This window comes from Aythya marila (assembly GCF_965140915.1).
Source record: "Aythya marila genome assembly, chromosome: 10".
Classification (NCBI taxonomy): Eukaryota; Metazoa; Chordata; class Aves; order Anseriformes; family Anatidae; genus Aythya; species Aythya marila.
The window spans coordinates 11903132-11926893 of record NC_139051.1 but is presented as its reverse complement, the minus strand read 5'-3'; the positions used below and the strand labels follow the sequence as shown (position 1 = coordinate 11926893).

Sequence of the window (23762 nt, the reverse complement as noted above, 5' to 3'; positions counted from 1 at the left end):
CACATCATCACAAAAAACTGGCTTTGCCCTTCTCCTCCCTTCCTACAACCTTTGCCCACAACCTCGGAGCACCACAAATCTCCCGGGCACACTGAGCATCAAGCGGGAGCTCAGCCCTGGCTGCCTGCTGTCACACAGAGCTGGCTCCATGCTGAAACCTCTCGCTGTCCCTCCAGGCTGCCCCCCACTCCCCGTGTTGTGGCAGTCGGCTTGAGGGGCTGAGCGTGTCAGCACGGCCACCCCGAGCCCCCGCCGGCTCCCCTCCGCCCCGGGCATGCGCCGTCTGCCCGACACTGCCTACAAACTCTATTAGCTTTGTAATTAAAAACAGCTGTAATCTGATCAGGTGGAGATCACGGTTACAAAATGAAGGAAGCCATTAGCAGGAAATGTTGTGGTTCAGGCAGACATCAAATCAGTTTAAAGAGATTGGATTTCATTGTTTTTATACAGTTACTCCATTACTATAATGCACTGGGTCCATTTAAGCGGCTGGCTCGGAGGAGTGCTCATAAGGCAGTAGTGACATCTATGTGAAATGAACGGCATAAACGGCAAACTCTGAGGAGATAGCAGTGAATTTACACCCCTTGCTCTGCGCTGAATATTAATGCACTGGAACAGGGCTTGCAGGGCTGTCCTGGTTTTCCCTCCTTGCTTCCCAAGCCCCCTGCAGTGCTGCCAGCCCCCCTGCAGGGCAGGGAGAGCCCCCCTGGGGCAGGTCGGCTCCAAGGACCACCTTTCCTCGCCCCTTTACCGCAAGCAAACCACGGGTCCGGTTTCTCAGCAGCGAGGTGGAGTGAGAACCGAAACCGCAGCAGCCACATCGCTTTGCTTCCTCCTGGTAAACACCAGCCAGTCAACAAGACAAAACCTGGAGCACCTCGGTTCTCACAAGGGGATGTTGCCCTTTTCCTCTGTTTCCCCTCCCTTATAAATGAATCACAAAACCTAACAAACAAACAAAAAACATAAGGGGGGAAACAACCTGTGCTGGGAAGCATCAGTCTCTGGCCCAGCACTCGCAGAGAGGTGCAGGATGCATCCCAAAAGCCTTGCCATCAGGAGGGGCTGTTTGCAAAAGCTGCTGGCTCCTGCTTTACCTCAGTGCCCACCACACAACCCCAGTACCTATAGAAAACCCACACGGAAAGGCACGTGGGCCCCAGCTGTCTCTGGTCACTTTTACAGGAAGGGGTAGGTAGAGGGGTTACAGCGTTATGGGGTTTGCACAACAAGCCCATCCCCATGCTCTGGTGTCAGCTGGGCCATCGGTACCCTCAGCTTTCTGGTGCCAAAAAAGCCCCCATGGTACAAGGTGGGCTCATCCAGCCGCCCCTTTCCTGTGGGAAAGGCCTGCAGGGAGGGCTCAGGATGCAACTTAGAGACAAGGAGGGCGTTGGGGAAATGCAAATGGGATGAGAGCTGCCAGGAGAAGGGAGCTGTGCCCCTGCCCTGGCCCTGCCTCAGCATTAGGAGGCCTCTCCAGGCAATGCAGAGCACACACGCTGCTCTCCCCTCCCCGATCTGCTCATCACAGGAGGAGATAAGACAGGGCCTGCAGACAAACGCCCACACAGATCCCAGCGTGCGGAGCTCCCCCTCCAGCCAGAGCCCCCCTGGTTGTGGCTGAGCCCCCCAGGCTCACAGAGGGCTCCGGCATCGCCCTGCTCATCCCATCCTTCCCTCCTCGCCCCCCTCACTTCTCACACCAAACTGTATCAAATGCATCAAAGCCGAAGTGAATTACGTTCCCCTTGACCCGCTGGCAGCAAGTTCAGCCACAGGACATTAAAAGAGCAGAGGCTGAGGTTTCACAGCCTGTGATGGCAGAGGCAGAAGTGCAGGCCTCATCACTGCCTCGCTTTTGCTTTCAGAAGCGATGTTTTCAGCCAAATTCAGGGGCGGGCAGGGCCGAGGTGTGGGGCTCAGCCCAGATGGGGTTGGAGGCTGGTTGTGAGGTGTGTAAGTGATTTCTGAGCAGCTCCCACAGCTACCCCCCAGCATTATGGTACACGTGCTATCCAGCCAACTCCATGCGGTTTGGGGTTTGATTGCAGCCTCTGCCCAGGCTGTGGGGTAAGACAGAGCTGCCAAGGCCCTGCAGTCATGGGATGCTCTAGGGCACATCGTGGGCCCCAGCTGAACAAGGCCACCAGTGCTCCCAGTTTGTGCCAGCTGTCCCTGCTGCTGGGATGCAGAGGGTGCTCAGCATCAGCGTGCACCTCAGCACCCCATGCTCAGGGACCCATATCTAGAAAGGGAACAAGAGTGGAGAAATTGCCCTTAGCATCTCTGCTCCTTACAAGGGCCCCAAAGAGGATGATGAACACAAAATGATGGTAACACCCTGTCGTCTTCGCAGGAACGGTGGCACGCAGGGACCGACTGCCATCACGTCCTGGCTGTCCCCGCCACAGCTCTGGATGCTGCATGTTGTGGAGTACCCTGCTCCAAAATCGCTGCCATGGCCATGCCAATCCCTGAAGCAGCAGCATCAAATTTGGAGCCTGTGAAGCCACCGACAGCAAAATAAATATTCGGGAATATTTTTAGCATGCTCTTGTTCAGAGAGAATTTCTTTGTGTCCTTCTGAGGAGCTCGCCGGATCTTTCATCGGTTTGTTTTTCTCATTAGCCGGCATAAGCTTTGTTCTTATTTAATAAAGATTAGGATCTGCTGCCTCCAGCCCTCTCTTTTTGCTCCTCCATCAGGCCCGTGGGGGCTCAGGCTGCAGCGATGTGTTTGATGTTGGCCGCGGAAGTTGAAATGCGGGACAGAAGCTGGGGTTTGCTTCCCCCAAAAACCCCTGTCCCATGGCCCCTTGAGGGGACAAGGGGGGGGACAGGGCACAGAGATGGGTAAGCACTGCCTGGGTCCGGAGGTTTCCACGTCCAGCTGGCTGGGCGCTTTGCAGAGGTTTAGTCTGGGCCACTAAGAGCACGGGTGGAAAATGGGATGGCCGATGCAGCGAGCTAGCCCATGTGCAAGCCTAATAAAACAGGAGATGTGCTACAGCTGGGGGAATTGCTTCTTCCAGCACTGGAGGTCAGGGAGATACAACGGAGCTCTTATCCCTTTATATATCATCAGATTTTCCTTGCGAGCCCAGAAAATAAAATAACTGCCTTCCTTTCTGGAGCTGAGTCATTCCTTGGAAAGAAATGGGTTTAAAATGACAGCAGCGGTGAACCAGAAGGGGTTTGGTGAACACCCGGAAGGAGGTCGTGGCATCTTCTGAGCTCTGAAAGACTGATCCCAGCTGATTGCTGCCGTGTGCTGTTCGGGTTGGACCAATACTGCATCCCATGGGGATGGAGGCTGATGCTGGGACAAGGACGGCAAGGGACCAAGGGGGCCGAGTCGTGCCCATGGTGGAGGCTGTGTTCCAGAGGCCCCATGTCACAGCTGAAGCTCCCATGTGTCACTTTTCCAGATATTTTCTCCTCTGCTGACTGCAGAGGGTCACTGCTGTGTGCCTTGGTTTAGCCATCCCCACAGGGAGAAAATTATATTTACCTCTTAAGAAACCAACTGTGGTTAGTTGCTTGTGGTAACGTAGACAAGGTCCATGCAGAACCAGCACTATTATCATCGCTATTTGTTAACACACTTCTACTTTCTTATAGATTTCTTTTCTTTTTTTCTTTTCTTTTTTCTTTTTTTTTTTTTCTTTAAGAAATATCTCTAAGCCCTGTAGCAAGAGGTCTCCCATTTCGAGCAGAGGAGCATATTTTGCATGCGCGCGCCTTCGAAGGGGATGCATAACTCCCGGCCAACAACACTTATCACAGTGCCTCGCACGGGGAGATAAGGGCGAAGGCACGCAGGGCTGCGGGGCAGGAGCTGTTTGCCGAGAGGGGCCAGGAAGGAATCCAGCCCCCACCCTGCCGCAGCCTTACCTGCGCCCAGGTGCGCGCCAGCCGCAGCGCCGATCCCCTCGGTGCCGTGCTGCCGCACGCCGATGGGTGCCAAACCTCGAAGCTCGCTCTGGCATATTTGGGAGGGGAGGAGGAACAGCAGGAAAAGCAGATTTTATGAATACTTTTTTTTTTTTCTTCTTCTTTAGCAGTTGCAGTTGTAAAGGAACTCGTCCTCACCATGTTTGTGTCACTTGTGTTTGCTGCCTGGGGTGATGTGAGAGCGCAAGTTTTCCTGGCATGACTGCTCTTGGAAAATCAGCCTCAAATCCATATATGATAGTATTCATGGAAACCACAACCCTAATTTACATGCACCGATTTCCCTGCCAGAAACTGCGCTCCCGTCCAACCCAGGGATAGAAACACTGCCCTGTGACTTTCCTTCCCAATCACGACCAACCCATGCACTTCAAAACTCAAATATTTTCCAGGGAATGTTTGCAACCCGCAGTTTAAAAAAAGAAAACCTTCCCCACACTCATGCGGTGGCTCGGTATCATGGCTGCATTCAAGGAAGTTTCCTTATAGGTATTTCCCAAGCCAAACCACTTTCCTCTCACAGAAAAAAAAAAAAAAAAAAAAAAAAAAACAAGCCAAAAACGCCTTGAGAACCAATCACTTCAGATACAGAATTTCTTAAATATACCTCATTCAAAATTTCTTCCCTGTGTTCTCGAGTGCTTTACACCATGTTATGGAGACGTACTTGCAGATCACCAGCGCACAGGAAAGGACCTGGGCTCTTTGGACACCCGTCCTCCCTTGCCCAACGCCAGGGAGAGATGCTTCCAGCCGCTGCTGTGCTCAGTGTAATAGAACAAAGGTTGGGGAGGTGGAGGGAGAGCCCTGGACAAAGATAAAAATCTATTTCTGATGCCTATAAAAACCAAACCCAAATTCCCAGTTGCTTCAACGTGAGCAGTGGACGTGGGGTAATGGAGAATAGAGTTATTTATTAATAGAAGGGCATTTCAATAGAGATCTGAGGAGGTGATATGGGCCAAATGGAGGCTTTTACAGAAATAATGCTCGGGAGGTTCTACCCGGTTTGCCCAGGTGTCTCAGCACTGTGTCCTGGGGATGGTTGCCTCCCATTCCAGAAGGGGTCTTTCTGGGGTGCTGCATGCTTGCAGAGCCCTTCCACCACTTGACCCACCTCCCCCAGACCCAGAAATGGAGACAGAAGAATGAGCATGGACAGAAGGTGTTTGTCTGGGGATCCTGCCCTTGCTGTTTTTTGGGGAAATGGTGTGGTGCTGTTACAGAGCCTCACACCGTGCCCCCATCCCAGGGCAGCCACAGCCCCACTGGCTCCATTCCCCAGCCTGGTTTTGTGCCTCCAAGGCCAGGAGCCTCCAAAACCGCATTGGACCTGCTCCGATTCCAACCACTGTCTCCCACAAAACACAAAATTCACCTCCTGAAATTCCTCACCGGCTCCTCTTTAAGCAACACCTCTCCCCTCGCTTGGCAAGGCAACGGCACCAAAATTCCCACCCGCCTCTCCCTCGCAGCCCCTTCTGGAGGGGGCTCATGACCCACGCAAATAAAAAAATAAAAAAAATACCCCAAAGGCCGATCTCCCCCCCTGCACCGGCAGGCAACAACAATTCACGGGGGGTCTTTGGGGAGCGGGGACGGAGGGAGGGAGGAGCGCGGTGCTGCGTGGCTGCATGTGGCAATCAAGCTTTCCCACCGCCGCCTGCCCCTGGGGAGCATCCCCGCTCCTGTTTGCAGAAGCGGCGTCTCTCCCTCCACCTCACTAATCCCCCTTCCCTGTGCTCCCACCCCTCGGGAGCCCTGGGAAAGCGGCGCCGGTCCCCGCTGCCCCATCTCCCCTCTGCAAAACCGAGCGGGGAGGGAGGAGAAGGGGAAACGTGCGCTCCCTTAATTGATTTTGGTGAAAGAGGCAGGCAGCCGCGGCACCGTCAAATTAATTAGTTCCAGAGCTATTTGCAGTTATGAGCCACGTTAAGATTAGTGGTCATTGCATTTCGGTGCTGGGAAGTGGAGGTAGGAAGAAGGTATTTAAAATGTCTTTTTTTTTTTTTTTTTTTTCTCTTGGAGCCTTCCTTAAAAACACAGGAGAAAATGAAAGAGAGGAGGCCCCTGGCTACCAGTGCTGTGTCCCCCATGTGCTGCAGCCCAGGTCCAGCCCAATTCATGGGGTGAAATGACCATTTTGGCCCATTCTGCATCATCTGCCCCACGTTTAACCAGGCGGGTGCTCAGAGAGGCCAGGCCTCCATCACCCTGCTGTTGTCTCCACCATAGAGCAGGGACAATGCCAGCTCCCACGCCCCCCAGGTGGGTGACACCTGCGTCCCCCCTTGTCCTCCGTGACGAGGAGGCAGGGGGAGAGGCTCTGAGAGCCTCATGTGGGCTCGGGGGCTGCAATCCCAATGGGACAGGAACGCCTGCTGCAACCTGATAACGCTGCAGCATCCGAGGGGCGCCTGTTGTCTCGGGAGACACCACCACGCGCAGAGGCTTACATCTGGGTGCCGATAAGCGTGCCTGTTTGTGCATAAACACAGCACCACACACAGCCACATACCTCTGCATTCCTCCTCCCCCTTGTTCCTTCATCTCCGTTTCATCTGCTCTTGCCTGTTACGTGTTCTCTCTCCTCCTCTCATTCGGAACCCAGGTCCGTGAAAGGGCAGTCGTTGTGGGTCACACGAACCAGGACCACGGTGCTGAGGAGTGGCAAATGTTTTGGGTAAATTTGCAAAGCTTTCAAGGGTCTGGGTGGAGGGAAGCAGGAGGAGGTCTCAGACCCAAACACTGCCAGGTGGACTTCAGCCAGGGTAGGAGTGTAGTTTTTACAGTGATTAAGAGTAAGTTAAAAAACATAACCTCCCCCTTCCCAGTTGCTTATAAGATAAGAGAGGGTCTGCAAGATGAACACACACCAGCAGTACTCCAAAACCGAGTGCAAGGCACCAACTCACACGTGCCACCACAGTCAGGGTCTGGTTGTGCAAGGATGGGGACCACGAGGTCTACGGCAACCACGTGCTGAGCTCGTCCCCTCACACTTACTGAGTGCCGGCTGCTTGATCTGCTTGACTGGGGATAAGGGCATCCCATGGCATCTTCAGGTGTGCCCCCAGGATTTGCTTATCTGTTCTTGCTCACAAGCTCTGCTCCAGCAGGACAGCAGGTCAGCACAGGGTGCTGCATCCCCACCTCAGCTCCGGGTAGGGCTTGCAGCCCAAAAGCACGCTCTGGAACAATCCTAGAAGCACGACAGTTTCTAACTCTCCGTCGTTCTTGGAAAAGCAGGGAGAAGACATCATGCCAAAGGTGTTTACACCTAAACAAGTTATTCAAGGAAATCTGTACTGGACAAACTCGGTGACAACCATGACCCAGCTGTAGGAACCTCATCACAGCTCACCCCAGAAACAGCCCAGCATGTTCACTGCTCCTCCCCAGAGCTCTCTTCAGCCCTCTGCTCACAGGGGCCACCCAGCTCTATGCAGAAAGCTGGTGGAAGGACCTGTGGATTAGTAGAAACCTTCATCTTTCCCACTCTGGCAGCTCAAACAGGCAATGCTGCTTCAACAGACTCCATGCACGAGACCATTTCACACTGCCCACTCAGGAGAACATGGGTGAGACCATGGAGTTACCTTCCAAGCAGCAAGCAAGGACACTTGGGCCCCAGGTAAATGCAAATAGGTCTCTAGAGAGAGGTGACCACCCCTCCTCCAGGGGGATTTGACATCCCCTTCAAGACCTCTGCTTGCTCCCTGACTGCAGACGGGGCAAATGCTGCTCCAGCACGGTCACTGGTGCCTGAAGCAGCAGGTAGGCAGCAAAACCCCAGTGTGCACAGAGAGGATAGGCAGTGTGAAGGAGTGTTCACAAGCACACGTGCCTGGGAGCCAGGCCAGGACAGAAGGGCTCTTCAGAGAACATGGGTTTGGGCACCAGGAGCAAGGAACTTGTGAGCCCAAGGCAGCGTGTCTGCACTGCTCTCAAGCTCTCTGGAATGGGGCTGTATACTGAATTTATGAGCTCTTAAGTCATCACATTTACAATTTATATTCTCCAGTCTTTTAATCTCGGCAATAAACTTGGACTAAACCTTTGCTGAGGCAGTGTGGAAATTTCACTGTTCCCCACAGCCTGTCTAAGAGGAGCCCATAGGCAGAGCCAGAACCAGAACTTGTCGCCTGACAGCTTCATCGTAGGCTCTCCTCCTGTTCCCCGCTCCCAGTAAAGCCACTGGTAACCAACTGGTCCCCTACCTGCCACCTTGATTGCCTAGGCCCCCTTCCTGGACACAGTTATAAGACATCAACAAATATCAAGGGGCAAACACTTGCAATGATCCCCTACGATCTTCGCTATCTTGTAGAGGAGGGGGCTGCTTTCCTTAATGATGGGCACCAGCTCTACATGCACATCACCATTTAAATCTTGCACCACTTGGGACCCCCCCACCTCCTGCAAACCAGCCCCACGGGTGCATTTTTACCCACCTAGAGTTGCTTTACTCCAGAGGACTAGACCAGAAGAACCATCTCCAGAAGGTTTCCTGCTGGAGCAGTGTCTCTCAGCAGGAACCGATCTCCAAAGTGGGCACCTCCTTGCACACCGAGACCTAAAACTGAGATGGAATTGGCACCGATAAAACTACTAAGGGAGGCAGGCCCTCCCTGCTTGGACGAACCCCACGCTTTCAGAAGAGGGTGGCATCATTTCTGCAGAATGCTCGAGTGGCCTCAAATAACACACTGAACTGTCAGGCACAAGCCCAAGCGATGGCGTGAGCCAGCACTGAAATAATGAGAAGCTGATCTACAGCTTTTCCCCTCTGGTTTATTAAATGAATGCTCCGCATACCACTTCCCACTGACTGGAGACAGAGCGAAAATCCCAGGACAGTAACTCATCATCCTTTCTTCCCCTGAGAAGACTCAAGGCTGTGGCTATGTATGGATGTTGCGAAGTGATAAAGTCACTGCGGCTTCACGAGTTACCACGCACCGGCTGAGCCGTGCTGCCCGGCCGCGCGCGCGCTCCCCACTCCCTGCAGCTGGGTGGTAAAAACATGTTCGCTCACGATGGGGCTGGAGCAGGTACCCCGGCGGCAGGCTCCTGATAAGCATGCTGCTTATCTGTGCCTCGTTAAGCCCCAGGACTCAACGGCTCGCGATGCAATCCTTGGCCCAGAGGACCCACCTCTTTTTGAGCTGTAGACCTCAGCCCTGGAACTGGCAAGGGGAACCGGCTCCGGGAAGGCGGTCAATGTTGCACGAATTCCTGAGTGTGGAATGGAGAGGAAGGGAGGTTCGGGACCGTGCCAAAGAGCAGGAATAGCAGAGGGACCAGCCAACCCTACCGCTGAGTGCAACCTCAGCGGAGCCACGCCTGGGTGAGAATATTGTAGATGACACATGGAGATGACCCAGGCAATGAAACTGAAGTGCTCTGAATTCTGCTGGGATCGGAGTCCGTGGAGACAAGTTACATCACTGCTCGTGCTTTTCAAGACTGGAGTAAGGTCTTGCCCTGGGCATGATGTAACATCAAAAACATGCCAGGCCCCTTGACTCCAATAAGTAGGATCAGGCCTTCCCTTTGGATTCTTATCTCAAAAAATGGCAGTTTTGGGGAGGTTCCTGCCCTTAACCACCACCCAGAATCTGTGTCCTCTTGCCCAAACCTTGTTTTAGCCTCAAGGCTCAGAAAAGCTGGATCCAGACCCAGTTCTCTCAGTCCTCCTTCAGCTGTCTTCCAGCCCCCAAGAATCTCTCCCAGGCAGTGCTCCCCAGACCCATCCCAAGTCCCGTCCTGCCGCCAGCCTCCGCACTGAGGACACGCTGGCCCTCCCTCCAGCCTGCAGAGGCAGGAATCCACACCATTTAATCTTTTTCTGCCCAACACCCACAGCTGCAAACCCAGCAAACAACCTCCCCAAATTAAACACCAGGCACCTACCCCCTTCTTTCCTCCGGTGCACCCAGATGCTCTTGGGGTGACAGAATTTCAGTCCCGATCTTCTTCCTGAAGACGAGCAGGTCCGTCCGTCCCCCCACCAGGTCAGGCTCACGTGCCCATCCTGGCCAGACTTTGGGAGCAGGCAGGGGGTGAGCGGAGCTGCCCTGGGGGCAGGCAGCCGATGACAGCCTGACTGGCGGGGCAAAGTGTGACCTGTGTTTGTTTGGATAGCCAAAGGACTTGGAACAAATGTCTCTGGCTCATGTTTTAGATAAAAGAAACCCAGCCTTGTCATGGGATCAATAGGGCTGGTAAGAAAATACTCAGGGAGACTTCCCTTCGTCCCCAGTCCCTTTTAAAATAGGAGAAACTATAACAACAACAGCAACAACAACAATAGAATAAAATGCCCACATCTCAGAGATGCTCACTCTTTTCTGGACCAGGACATTTTAGGGTGTCAGGAGCAAGATCAGTGATGGGGGCCACAAACGTGGGGTCACCAGCGGTCCAGGTACCAAAATCTCAGGGCTTTTCATCCCTTGGTGCCCATTGTTCTGTTCCCCATCCCCACCTGCTCACCACCCCTGCCCTCGCAGCCTGACGCCAGCCCGACGCCTGGCTGGGAGGGACGAGGGGGACTTGGTGGTGCCTGGAGCATGGGGGGACAGGGACCACCACATCCGCATCCATCTGGCATACTGAAGCAGCGACCGGAGGAAAAGGAAGGAGGGGGTGGGTAGAAGAGAAAATCCCAAAGATCCTCGGATAATAAGCACCATTAAGGTTAGTCTGTCTCATGATTGTTTCTTATTAAAAAGAGACTGTACTTTATCTGTGCAGGATATGCTGTTTGGATGAGGGAATTAGCAGAGTGACTGCCTCCATATCATCTAATTAGCAAAAATGTTGATAAGCAGATACAATCACATATGATTAGGATCCTTTTAAAAAGCCACTCCATTAATTAAATAGACAGAAAGGCCGCCTCCAGCCCTCGCGTGCCACTGATTAGAATACAAATATTTACACTAATCTCACCTCCATCAGCCATGGGACACTTTTGAGTATTTTTAGTGACATCAGATTACTATTGATTTTCATCCCCAATGTCAGACCATTTTGTTAGTATCTGAAAGTGCTGCCTTCAGTTTCGGATGCTTTAAATCATGTTAAGGGTTTATCTTAATGACGCTGCTGATAACCACTGTTCAGGTCACTCGTACTTTCTCTTCAAAGAACACAGTCTAGGCTGGTTTTTATTGTTTGTACTTGAGATTTAAGATACGAAAAACATTTCTCATTTCAAAGCCTTGGTTTCTAGGGATGGGGCTGCCAGGCTAGTTTGGGTCTAGTTACTTAAGTGTGCACGTCTCTCTCATTTCCCTTTCTCCCCATCTCTCCTCAACCCTTTCTCTCTTCCTCGCAAACTCTTTTGGCTCACAGCAGTGGCCCCTGTCGAATGGCTGCTAACGTCTGACGCCTGCTGCAGGCAGCAGACAGACAGGCAGCGAGAGTCCCCCGCCCTGGGATGACAGGAGAAAAACCATTCCCCATGTTTCAGATGGGTAGGACGCGCTAAATCCAAGACAGATAATCCAGTGCGCCAGCCAGTCTGAGATGGGCACTCATCATCAAAAGCAGCTCGGGGAGGAGATGCTTTGCAAGGAGTCAGCCCAAGACAGAGTCGCCTCCTCCCTTCTGTGCACAGCCCCACTCCCTGCAGCAGATAACTGGCCTGGGACCCTCCAACAGGCCTCTCCCACCTGCCTCTCATGTCCCATTTTTCCTTCTGGGTAGCAGACAACAGGAACAGCAATTGTTCTCGAAATGTCTGCCAAGCATCTGCAAACAGACCGTGGTGACACTGGCTAGGAGCTGCTGCACATTTTGGTGGCAAGCTCAAATCGCCCTCAAGTCCCATAGACGGTCATAAAAAAGTCCACCAGACAAAATCAATGAGCCCCTTGGTGAAGATTTCAAGCAAAGCAGCCAGCTTGTACGCCGCACACATGGTCTTTCACATGGGCAGCTCTCAACTCTTTCCCCAAGTGCTGGATGATGGAAACGAGGGCAGTGATCTGCAACACATGCTGCCACCAGTAGGTGTTTATGACAGGGTTACAGACAGCCGAGTTCTTGTTACTGGCACCTCCTTGGAGACCTCCTTCCTGCAACGACTCCCTGTGCAGATCTGTTATTTCCCACAGGAATGGAAAATGCAGGGAACAGAAACAGATGCAGGATAGCCAAACGTTTGATCGGCAAAGCCCAACTCCTCAGGCTGAACCTGTCTGCACTGAGCTCATGGGGCATCCCTGTGTACGTGCATGCACCTGGGGTCAATACCCAAAAAGCACACAGAAAAGAGGCTGAGGTTGTCAAAGATCTTCATCCTTGGCATTTATTTTGGTACTAACAGGGAAGTTAAGCTCTTCATGAAGCATTAGGCTTGGCTATAAATTCAGAAGAGACCTTAATGGTAATCTAATCAGGATTATAGGTAAAAGGTCCACTCTGGGTTTAAAAATGGCCACATGAGGAATGTTTCAGTGATTTACTACCTTCACGCTGAAGGACGTGTAACATTTTTGGAGTTAGAATTTACTAGTGCCACCTTCCAGCTTCCTTCCCTGAGAGTCTGAAGATCCCTGTACCACTGAAGGTCTGTTCCCATTCATGTTCTCAGAGGCTACGATGAAGCTGGTGTTGAACTTCCTCTTAATACCGAGAAACATTCCCTGAATATATCACTCCAGAGCATGTTTTCCAAATCCTTAATTACATTTTATGGATCTTCCCTGAGCCTTGTCCAACTTATCAACACTCTTCCCCAGTTGCAGGAATCCAAAATGCAAACAGCTTTACTATGGCTGCTGCTGTAGGAAGCACCGTATGGATGTAAGATGACCTGACTGCACGACGCTTCCCTGGATGGCACACGAAAGCACAGCGTGTGTCTGAGAATCCCACCTTTGGGCAGGTACAGGCAGAAACCGAGCTGATGAGGCCACACATCACAGCTGCCATACCACAGTCCCATGGGGCGACTACAACATGTGTACGACATCTGCTTGAAAATGCAAGGCTGGTGACAACCCATTCCACCCTAGAATGAAGTCAGATCAGCCGAGCAGTGGTTGGCTGAGCCCCCTCTGAGGTCATAATCCCATGACTTGGGAACAACAGGCTTCAAAAAAAGGCTATTTTTACGGGGCTTGCCTCCTGTAACACCACAGGACGAAGCGGAGCAAGGGGTGATCCGAGTGCCCGCCTGTCCCCGAGGCACACAGTGGCAGTGGGTGTCCAGTTGTGTCTGGAAGCTGGACACCCCCAGGCTTCAAATCCTTGGTGGGAGAGAGGCACCAGGCGACTTCCAAACAGCCTCACCTCACTTCTGAGATGGTGGACTACTACAAAGTCCTTGGACTGCAAAAAAACGCCTCCCAGGATGACATTAGGAAATCCTACCGCAGGCTGGCACTACAATGGCATCCTGATAAGAATCCCAGCAACAAGGAGGAAGCTGAAAAGAAATTCAAAGCTGTCGCTGAGGCATACGAGGTTTTGTCTGACCCTCAGAAACGGTCGCTCTATGACAGGTCTGTTAAGGAGAGCATTTCCCACAGAGCAAGAAGTCCCTCAATGGGTCATAACAGCTTTTTTGACACCACTTATGTATTCCAAGACCCCAATGAGATCTTTAGGAATTTCTTTGGAGGGATGGATCCCTTTGTGCATGCTTTCTGGGACCCATTTGACAACCTCAGGAATGGTGATGAAAACAAGCACGGTCCAAGTGGAAGAGGAAGCTGCTCCAGTTTGTTTTCTGACTTCGTGCAGTCTTTCATGCCATTTAATCCATTCAGCCCTAGTGAGCAGCCCACCTTCTCCTTTGCTGAGGACATGGCTGAGCCACACAGTTTCAGATCAGTCTTGACCACTACTGAAGGGATCAACGGCAAGAAGGTCACCACCCGGAAAATCATCGAGAACGGGCAGGAGACAATAGAAGTGGAAGAAGATGGCCATTTGAGGTCTGTGACGATAAATGGAAGAGAACACCTGAAATTATAAAGTCCCCCAGCACATGCATCAACTGCAAGCTGTGGGACATGCCCTCATTGCTCAGCGGATGGGATCTACTATGAGCAGTATTAATAAATGCTGAGTTCATGACACAACCGGTGCCAGCTTCTCAATGGCCTGGAACAAATACTTGACAGGTAAAGATAAGAAGTTATGCTAAACTAAGGAGGGGGGCTGTACTGACCCGGTGTAAGGCGATACACACTGCTTGTTCACTAAGTAGGTACAGTAAATACAAACAAAAGAACCTTGCTGGTTTGCCAAATAGACCAAGTTAGCTAGTAGAGCAAGAAGAGATGGGCTGGTTGGTGAACAGGTAAGGGAGCTCTGTTACAGTCTACAGGCTCTCTTCCCACCCCTTTAAGTGGACCCTTCTGCCAAAGTTGAACTCTGCTGGCTAGAAGAATAAAGACTCTTGTCTGACCCCCATGCACAGCCCTGAGGCTGAGTGAAGGCTGTCCTGCCTTTGGGCACTGGCACACAAGGGCCGTACTCATTGGCAACAGATTTTGTATACAGGCAAGGAAATGGGGAGGCTCAGTGGGTCAGGCAGAGCCCAGAAGAGAGGGACTGCCACAGGAAAAATAAAACAAAGGAAGACTTCAGTGAGGAAGGGAAGGAAGAAAATGTTGTTCCTTAACGACCATAAAAGAAAATGATGTGTTTCTTGAGAACACCCTGCAAACTATGACTGGAGACCCCTGTGTAGCTCAGAGGCAGAAAGCGAGCAAGGAGAAGGTGAATTTGGGTCTTGGACTGGGACAACCTATGGTCCCTTTCTGCTTGGAGTTGTTCAGACAAAGCCAGCTAAATTCAAACCATGAGCAAACAGATTCCAGGGGGCTCAATTTAGCTCCCTCTTTGTGCAAAGCTGGATGCGGGGAGTTAGATGGTACTTTACCATCCTCATTGTCTTGCTCACAGCTGCAAGAGCCAGCTCACAATGCATTTCTTGCACAGCCTGGCAGCATGCTGCTTTCATCCTCCACTGAGCTGAGGAACGCGCTCCCCACGTTTCCGCCCTCCCCTGTGCTGACATGAACCACTGAGCCTTGTTTCTTGCTTGGCCACATCACCTTAGGTGTTTAAAATCCTACACGCCTCTCATTTTTGGTCCCACGCTACGTCCCCTTGAGTTTCCCAGCTTGTCCTGCCCACTGATGTCTCCCTGGAGAGCAGAACTAGCTTTCAGGGACATTTTCACTGTAATCCAGATTGCAATTGCTGCCTGTGTTTGGGCAGGTCTTTGCATCTGTTTCCTCTGCTGTAAAATGGGAATAACAGACTCCCGTGCTTTGAAGGGGACTGTGAGGTAGGGATATTCATAAAGGACTCCCAACACGAAGTTAAATTTGCCAGAATACTTAATCGAAACCTTTTACCTTTGAAAAGAAAAACATAGCATAAATTGCCTTCCTTAGCAAACTGATGCCATGTTCAGCTGAGAAAAACAGAACAAAACTGCATTTGTTATATCAAGGACTGTTAAGTCCCTGTGAGACCCTCTCCCATGAGAAAAGGGCACAGCACTGGGAGGCAAGGAGAAGCCTGAGGACACTGTGGGTTCACAGAGGGAAGCCAGCAGCGATGGGAGCAGGGACAGCCAGCGGGGTGATCCATGTCTGCTCCCCCATGGTCTGAGAGCTGTAAGGAGCCCTGCAGGCACTGGGACCCTGATGATTTTGGTCAGAGCAAACAAGTAAACACTTCTACCAACATTCCCTATGTGGACACTGTGTTCGTGTGTGGTGGCCATTTGAATTTACCTTACATTACTTTGGAGGAAGTTCAAGGATTAAAAAAAATGCACATTTTGGATCGGAAGCTGAAACGGTCTTTGATCAAAATAGCATGTTTTGAAATCTGGACCAGAGTTGAATTCCCAGCTCCACAACCTTTTCAGCTTGCTAGGGCTGAAGCTTTGCTTCAATCTCACCCACTAATGGGATATTTTTGTGCACATTCAAGATTTCTTGATCTGTGATCAAGATACACAGATACATCTTAGATACATCTTAGACCTGGCCTGATTGGGTCATCAATTCCCTCCCTTGCAGCAGTATGTAAGGCAGCATCTAAGAGTGAACACTTCCTTTTCTCATCCCTTGCTCAGATCGCTTCCACAACCTCTTGCAGCAACACAGAGCTCCTGTGGCAGTCCTGGCAGCTGCACACACCAAAACTTGCTCTTAGGAATATGGGAACACGGGTCAGGAAGAGACCCAAGCTTGCTTACGCAGTAAGTGTTGGGTCCAGGACGACCTGCAGATCTCTTCTTCCACATCTCCCTGTGCACTGCAGGCCACAAAACACCTCTCAGCACTTCCTGCAAGCAAAAGATTATAGATTAAAAAAAAAAAAAGGGAAAGAAAAAAGGGGAAAAAAAGAGAGCCATAAAGGGCTGGTGGTAAGAAAGCAGGTCAGACTGCATTATCAAAGTTCTGCATTCCTGCCATAGCAGGAAATCTGCCAGGTGTACCCAAACCATCCATGGAAATGGGTTATGACCATGTTACAAAAATAAATGAACCTCAGCAAACCTTTCAACGTAGCCTTGGAAGTAAACCCTTGCCTGTCCCAGGACAGGCTCTTCCAGAAATACACCTTCCCTGTAAAAAAGCTGTGTTTTGGGACCTGCGAGGCCAGCAGTGCGTCCTTCAGGGGCGTTCACTGAAGGTGCTCGCAGGCACAGCTGATCCACCACGAGGACCAGAGGCTCTGGTGGCAGACCTTTTTCTCAGCCACCGCAGGCTGTAAGGGGTTGGTTTCAAGCACCAGCTCTGCTTGAAGGGAGCGGGTTGGAGCCACTTGGAGGGCTCCTGCTCGAGGGCAGCCCTAGCCCCAGGCGCCCAGCCCTGGCAGCAGCAGCAGGAGCGCGCAGCGGAGGCGGCTCGAGCCCGGCCGGCAGCCGGCTCGGAGAGACTGAGTCATTATTTTATTAGCAGGCCCCACAACTACTTTAATGTGGGCTTAGGCTGCAAAAACAAAAACATACATAAAAGCATTTGGAATTACTTCATAAAATACTAAATCACAATATTAACCGACTGACCTTTGCTCTATACAGACCTGCTAATTTTAGCAATTACAGCCAACAACTTGAACATATCAAGTGGGCAACGGTTTAACAATAATGACATCTGCTTGGAAAATCCAATTATGTCTAAACATCTTTAAATCCCCACTAGGGGATACCTGCTTTCTTTTTGCAACTGTTAGTCTCTGCCTAATAGGATTTTAAACTCACAGCCTGCTGCACACTGCGGTGGCGGTGGCCCCACTCCCTGGAGTGGCAGCAAAGGGACTGCGAGCACATTAAGCAAGGAGTGGGTCTCTCCTCAGACAGTGATGGAAGCAGTTTGGTTTTCTGACAGCCTAATCGGATGGAGGGGTGCATTAACCAGATCCCTTCACTGCCCCATCCCCCTGCAAATACTGCTCTGAGCTGGGCTCTGCAGCCGCCAGAGCCCTTTGTGGGGCAATGAAAGGTTTCCTCCTGCGAGCTCCTTCAGACACAGACCAGTTTTGCCTTTTGGGCTGACTTCTGTTTCTCTCCTCTTCCTATCTCTTTGCTCCCTTTTTCCCTTCTCCACCTTCGGCAACTTAAACCCCTCACTGCTGCTCCCTGATTGAAAGGTGAAGCTCCAAGACTGAGATCTGTTCCCCTCTATAGCAGGAACCCCAAAAAGACAACAGCTACATGGTGGCTTTTGCAGCCATATTTCAGGCCTGGAGGTTGTTTTTGCCAAGAAGAGTGACGTTAAATGCAACTGGGACCAGTGGGGAAGAGTGAGCATGAGGAGACCACCCAACTCTCCAACGAAGCACCCCAATGCAGAGCAGCATCCTCCACCACAAAGCCAAGGGTCCTTACCCAGCCCCCAGTTGGGCTTTGCAAACCCCTGGATTCCCCTGATCTGGCAGCAGCCCCACAGCCCCACTCCTGATCACTCAGCACCCCAGGCTGCAAGGCTATTGTCAGATATTTGAATCAAGATACAAGAACTGAATATTTCCGTCCCTTCTCCTCCCTCTCCCTCCCCGGCCAGCCTGGCTCTCTTCTGATGGAGCGTGCAACAAAATCACAATCACATGTTTGCAGCAGTAGGAGGCCATTGGCATGGAAGCGGCTGTGATGTCACTACAAACATTTCCACCCTATCCCATTTCTCCAGAACAGTCTCCGTTTTTATGACCCCATCCTGAGATCTGCAGGAAATCAAATTGTCCCGGTGCTATTTTGAGCGCTGGTGTCATGGCATCAATATACAACGATGCGGTGTCAAGCCGGAGAGGCTGGAGCACGCTGCCGCGGTGTCACAGCCGGTTTGTTTTGTGCAGCTTCTCTGGCCTGGATCGCAGCCCTGCGGATGCCAGGCTCGTGCTGGGACCGCTCGGGACACGCACGCCGTGCCGGCGGGATGCAGGGCAGCGTGGGCTCGCAGCCACCAGCAGCTCCTGCACCCCGCCGGGGGTCACTGGCTCGGGCAGGGCAGCACCGCGGGGCAGAGCACACAGGCACAGCACGCACGGCTCCTACAGATGATGTTTTTCTCCTGGGGGCGTGCGTGAGGGAAGAGAAGAGCACGTCTGCAAGGTGCTTGCAAGGGAAGATGGCTGGGGGAGAGATTTAAGGGCAGGCAGACGCTGGCAGGGTGCCCAGGGCAAGGAGCTCAGCCATTTGGGCAGCAGCCATCTGACCAACGCAAGAGAAGCAATGCCCAGCAGCTACAAACTCTTGTCTAAACTAGGATTTACCATGTAAACAGACTGGACCATGGGTTAACCTCCCCTGTGTAGCCACCTGAGATCTGGTAAGAGGTTTAGATCGCACAGTGCTCATGAAATGTTTCTCCCATGCTGTCCTCTGACACGTGAGCTCCTGCAGCCTGGAGCTCTCCCTCTTGCCATCAACTCACAGGGAAGAATCAGGCCCTGGGATATCCCCTGGCAATTAAGCTGCAGTGCCATCCCTACCTGACTCATCCCCTGCACCCAAATCGTCTCTTCTCCTCAAAGAACATCAGATCTAACACCAGGCGTACACAAAATGCTCCCAAACTGAGCTCTCCAACAGAAGCAACAACATCTGCAGCAAAATTTTATCTGTTGGCCAGAGAGCTTATCTTGGAAGAACTTAAGACAGCCTGCAGAGTCCCCTGGAGCAATAGCAGGAAAAGGCACTGGTTTGAGTAAAAATGCAGTGGGAGAGTCACAGTGGAGGCCCATAGCTCCAAGCAAGCGGGAGAGCATGGACTACGTACCAGGAAGTGTAGTGGGAACACCTCAGTTATTTGTTATAAAGAACAAGATGACCCCATATGTTCAAAGATTTTAGGGGCCACAAGGGCACAGCTTCTGATGAAACCCCACCATCCTCAGCTGAGCCTCACCAAGACTGGATGTGACTCTTTATTTACCTTCAGCCATAACTTCTAACCTCATTGCGTCCAAAGGAGTCAGCACGGAGACCAGACAACTGCTTGCTGAACTCCTGCGTGGGGAACATGAGTAATTGGAGATAGCAGCCCGGCAGACTCGCAGCCTGAGCCGACGCGTCAGTTCCCACGAAATGGCCGGGCCATTAGTCATCTCCTCTCCACAGCTTTCATTTTCAAGCCCTCCTTTATCTTCAGCTATGATTAGCGCTCAATTGCATTCACCTTTGGTCACCCTCCAGAAGGCACCAGGCGAAAGAGCTCGTGGGACTCGAATACCACCCACTTCTGAGGCGTTCAAGAAAGTTCTGCACTGTCTGGCGCCGGTATCTGCTTCCCCATCTTCCACGGGGCTATGCCCTGCAACTCGCTCTTCATGGCACAGCTTTGTGTCCTTCCTTCCCCAGGCGCAGACCTCCCCGGTGCCCTTACAGACATCTCGTCACTTTCCCATGCCCTCCATCCCTCAGCATCTTGGCTCGCCAATGCCAGCCACCCCTTCCAGCTCCTCTGCCTCCCTGCTTTACCCTGAAACTCCCCTCGTCTCCCTCCAGAAGCCACTTGCTCATGTTTTCCTCCTGCTTTGGATGCCGCACCCCATTAATAAATAGCTGCTCCAATTGCTCAGCTGACAACCTGGCCTCTTCCCACCATCCATGACAAGAGAAAAACCCTCGGCAGTGCTCAAACAGCTGCAGGATTGGGCCTGGCAGCACTGGTGACTTGGCGAGGGGCAACACCAGCCCTACAGAGACAAACACCAGCATGCTCGGAGTGAGGAGCCCATGTGGGGTGATGTTTTTTTTTTCCAAAATCTTTTTTTTTTTTTTTTTTTTTTTCCAGTTTTATTATTCCCTCTCTTGTGGTTCCTCCTGCTCCCGGAATGAACAGGGGGGTTTTATTGCTGGGGTTAAAAAACACGAATTTGCATTACATCCTGGCTCCCGCTGTAATACTTCAGTCTTGTTTCTCTCTCGTCCCCTCTCCAGAACAACTGATGCTATCACAGCCTGATTTAATTTCAAAGACGGATTGTGATTTGGCAGTCGGGGGAAAAAAAAAAAAAAAGCCAAGCTAATCAAAAGTCACCATCTGCTGCGTTGCCATGGGGATATTCCTCCCCAATAAATGTGCTCTTTGCCAAAATCACAGATAACAGCACTATAAAGGGTGGGAGGTGGAGGCGGGGGGAATCAAAGAAAGAAGTTCCGACACTAGGGGGGAAAAACGAACGAGAGAAAGGAGGGAGAAACAAGAGACAGAAGAACTGGGAGAGAAAGGAGCCAGGACTACTGAGGAAAAATGACGAATGGACCAACTAGGGAGAAGGAGGAGGGAAGCAGAGACTAACAAGCAGCTGAGGGTGACAAAGTGATGGAGGGAGACAGACAGCTGGAAAGGAGGAAGGAGGAGAGACACCTCGAGACACTCTGCTGTGTGAGATACCAAAACAAAACAGGCAGAGATAAGGGAATTGCCCTCGGAGCCTGGGCTCAGGGGAAAGGGAGAAAACTGAAGCATCAGTGAGAACGGCCAGGGATGGTGGTTGGAGCTCAGGAAGAGATCTTACTGCTGTTTGCATTGCAAAGTTGCTGAAAATAAACCTCTGGATGGGATGGGTGGTGACACGGGGGGACGTCAGGGTCAGGTCCTGCTCCGCAGCACCCCAGACACTGCCAGGTCCCCGTGGTCACGCTGCTGCACAGCACCAGGCCTGGCGGGTATAATAAATACAAATAAATCATCCGGAGCTGAGCAGCTTCGCGCTGTCCTGCTCGAGATGGCAGAGGGGCAGGGGCTGGATGTTAAACAACCGCTGCTGCTTTCTATTTCCCCTTGAGATACTGGCTAGTGACTTGGGGTACGGAATATGAGGGTGAAGAGCGCATCCGTGCAGGGGGGTCACTGCTGTCCCCAGTGCTCAGCGGGGACAGGCCAGCCTCCTGCAGCAGCGTGTGCTCCAGGGTGGGCATGGGGCAAGGCAGTTACCCAGGGAGAAATGGGGTCAGCTAACCTGGAATGAGTAAAAGCCATCAGATTTCAGGTCGCAATGTGCTGGCTGCCCCCTGACCCTGCTTAGAGCCTGCCTGTGTGTGTCGAGTGCCCCTATTAACCCCCAGCAGCTAACGGAGATATGGGAGGCAGCCCGCTCGCCTCCCCAGCCCAAGCAGGAGCTGAGCGAAGGGGTCACTTAGCACCCATGCAAGTAGGATGGGATGAATTATTCTCTACAGAAGCATCACTGGCCTTTTTATTCCTCCCATACTGGAGAACAAACCCCAAATAGATTACAGGTTGTATGAATTCTTTGCTCAAAAAGCAAAGTCAAAAAAACAAACAAACAAACAAAAAAACCCACACCAAAACCCAACATCAACAACAGAACCCACGCACAACAACCTGAGTGACTTCTGCATGAACTTGTTTTGTAATTCAGCACTGGGGCTGATAAGAAACGGCCGCTGTGTGTTGGCTGGAGGAGCACAACACCACGCTGCCCATCTCTGACAGGGAAAAATTTATTATCAGCTCTTCCCTCTGCTCCCACCTCCTCCCCACATCGAGAGATGGTGTAAAAATCGCAGGTCTTAAAACAGAGTGTTGGGTGTTTGTCTCTGTGTGAGCACTTCAGAGTGCTCACTGGGGTCACACACATATCCTTCTCTGCAAAACCTTGGAAATGTTTTCTTTTGAAGGGGCTAAAGGGCCTCCCATTGCATGACTCCAGGAGCTGGGGTTTAGCAGCATACCCTAGCACAAGCAATAATGCTTGCTGAGCCTATGTGCATGGAAAGAGGTAGGGGGCTGGAGAGAATTAATTTAAAAATTAGAATGGGAGCTATTGAGTAATATTTGTCAGAGTAGTTTTAGTGAAGAACATAGACCCTGGGTCCTCACAGCTCAAGTGGCCTCGCCTGCACGAACACAGCCCAACAGGCTGTCATAGCAGCAGTTTCTCTTCCCAGATCCCATCCTTGCCCATGCCCCTGCCTCCAAGAGCCCCCAAACACTTCTCCCAAGCCAGGCAGCACCTGGGGAAGCAGAGCTGGCCATGGCAGCAATGGGGCTCCCCCAGATGCGGTGTCTCCCCTCTGTTTGCATGGTGGTACTCACCTAGGGCTGGTGGTGAGAGAAGATCCAGCAGTGTGGCCAAAAGCATCCTTGTGTTCTCCATGGATGTAGGGCAATGCCCCTGGGGAACCCTTTGGGCTTGTTCTCCGCATGGGATGGCTCTGTTGCTTGGACCAAGGGTAGCCCCCAGCTCAGTCGTCTCCCAGCAGGGTCCCAGAGCAGGAACAATGGTAGAAATGAGCTGAGATGGGAAGAACCCAAAAACAGGAGGAGAGAAGGCACTGGAGAACCTGGATTAAAAATAATACAAACACAAAACCAAGTGACACAAAAGGGAAAAACTCAAATAATGCAAGGGGGAGAGGGAAAAGAGTACTCTAGAACAGGAAGGGTTTCTCGGAGAGACAGGCAGGGAACAAAACCACACAAAATGGAGCAATCCTTCTGGATAGCATAAGCATCAGGTGCATAAACACCCAGATTCAGCCCCTGAGAGCTAGGTAGGACAGAGGAGTTGGACAGCAGATTGATGGAGTTAAGAAAAAATGCTTCTGGGAGGAAAGGTCCCTTAAGAACAACCTGGGACATGGAGATGAAACAGCACAGCGTGAGGGATCGTGTACCGTAGCCTCCCTTGGCACAGCCAGGCAGCCCAATTGCCATTGTCCCCAGTGGAGCAGGAGCCTGGTCCCACATCAGCTCCTGGGGAGCTGGTGGGGAGGAGGACGTGAGTACAGCAAAGGGCTAAACCAAGCAGCTCCAAAGGAACCAAACCCCCATCTCCTGCCTCCACCACACCTTGCCTCCCCCTCTCCTCTCTTAGCAGCACAGCTCCAGTGAGAGGAGGGACAAAAATGGGGAAGCGGTGCAGATTTGTTTAAAATCAGTGAATTTTGTTAAACAAAACCTTTTCCTATTCAGTCAGCCTCTCACTACTACTTTTCTTCCTCCCCACCCCGCCCCCAAATTAAACAGCAAATTATACTTATCAAAGAAAAAAAGGTAAAGAGAAATCTGAAAGGCTGCGAGAAACCTTTAATTATTAGTATAGTGGCATGAAAAGCTGTTGAGCCCCTTAGAAACGTACATGGCCAATTATCAAAAAATATAAGAGATGCAGAAAGAAAGGTTTGTCTAATAAGTATGAATCGTGGGGCCATTTAGAACATCAGTGTTAAAGCATTAGAGTTAAATGGAAAAGTAAAAAGGGGCTGATGGTTTTAACTATTTCACAGGAGGACAAGAGGTTGATACTGATAAGACAAGCAGTATAGTGAAGTTAATT

The 23762-nt window shown here is 51.5% G+C and overlaps 2 protein-coding genes across 19 annotated transcripts in view; one reads left to right on the top strand and one right to left on the bottom strand.

Moving 5' to 3' along the window:
- LOC309881842 (uncharacterized protein) overlaps positions 1 to 23762 on the bottom strand; it is a 97084-nt gene that overhangs the window by 14184 nt on the left and 59138 nt on the right. For 17 of the 18 annotated variants that reach the window (XM_082768294.1, XM_082768284.1, XM_082768293.1 and 14 more), the window contains 3 exons: positions 22520 to 22767; positions 20976 to 21119; positions 16204 to 16293 (listed from right to left, as the gene is read on the bottom strand). In XM_082768294.1, the coding sequence (XP_082624420.1) occupies positions 16204 to 16293; positions 20976 to 21119; positions 22520 to 22767 (482 nt within the window). The remainder of the gene's footprint in view (positions 1 to 16203; positions 16294 to 20975; positions 21120 to 22519; positions 22768 to 23762) is intronic. The other variant, XM_082768287.1, reaches the window with a different exon arrangement.
- Positions 13281 to 13955, top strand: DNAJB8 (DnaJ heat shock protein family (Hsp40) member B8; the record flags this gene model as incomplete). Its single annotated transcript, XM_082768623.1, has 1 exon — positions 13281 to 13955. One exon carries the CDS (start codon positions 13281 to 13283, stop codon positions 13953 to 13955), a length of 675 nt encoding a protein of 224 aa, XP_082624749.1.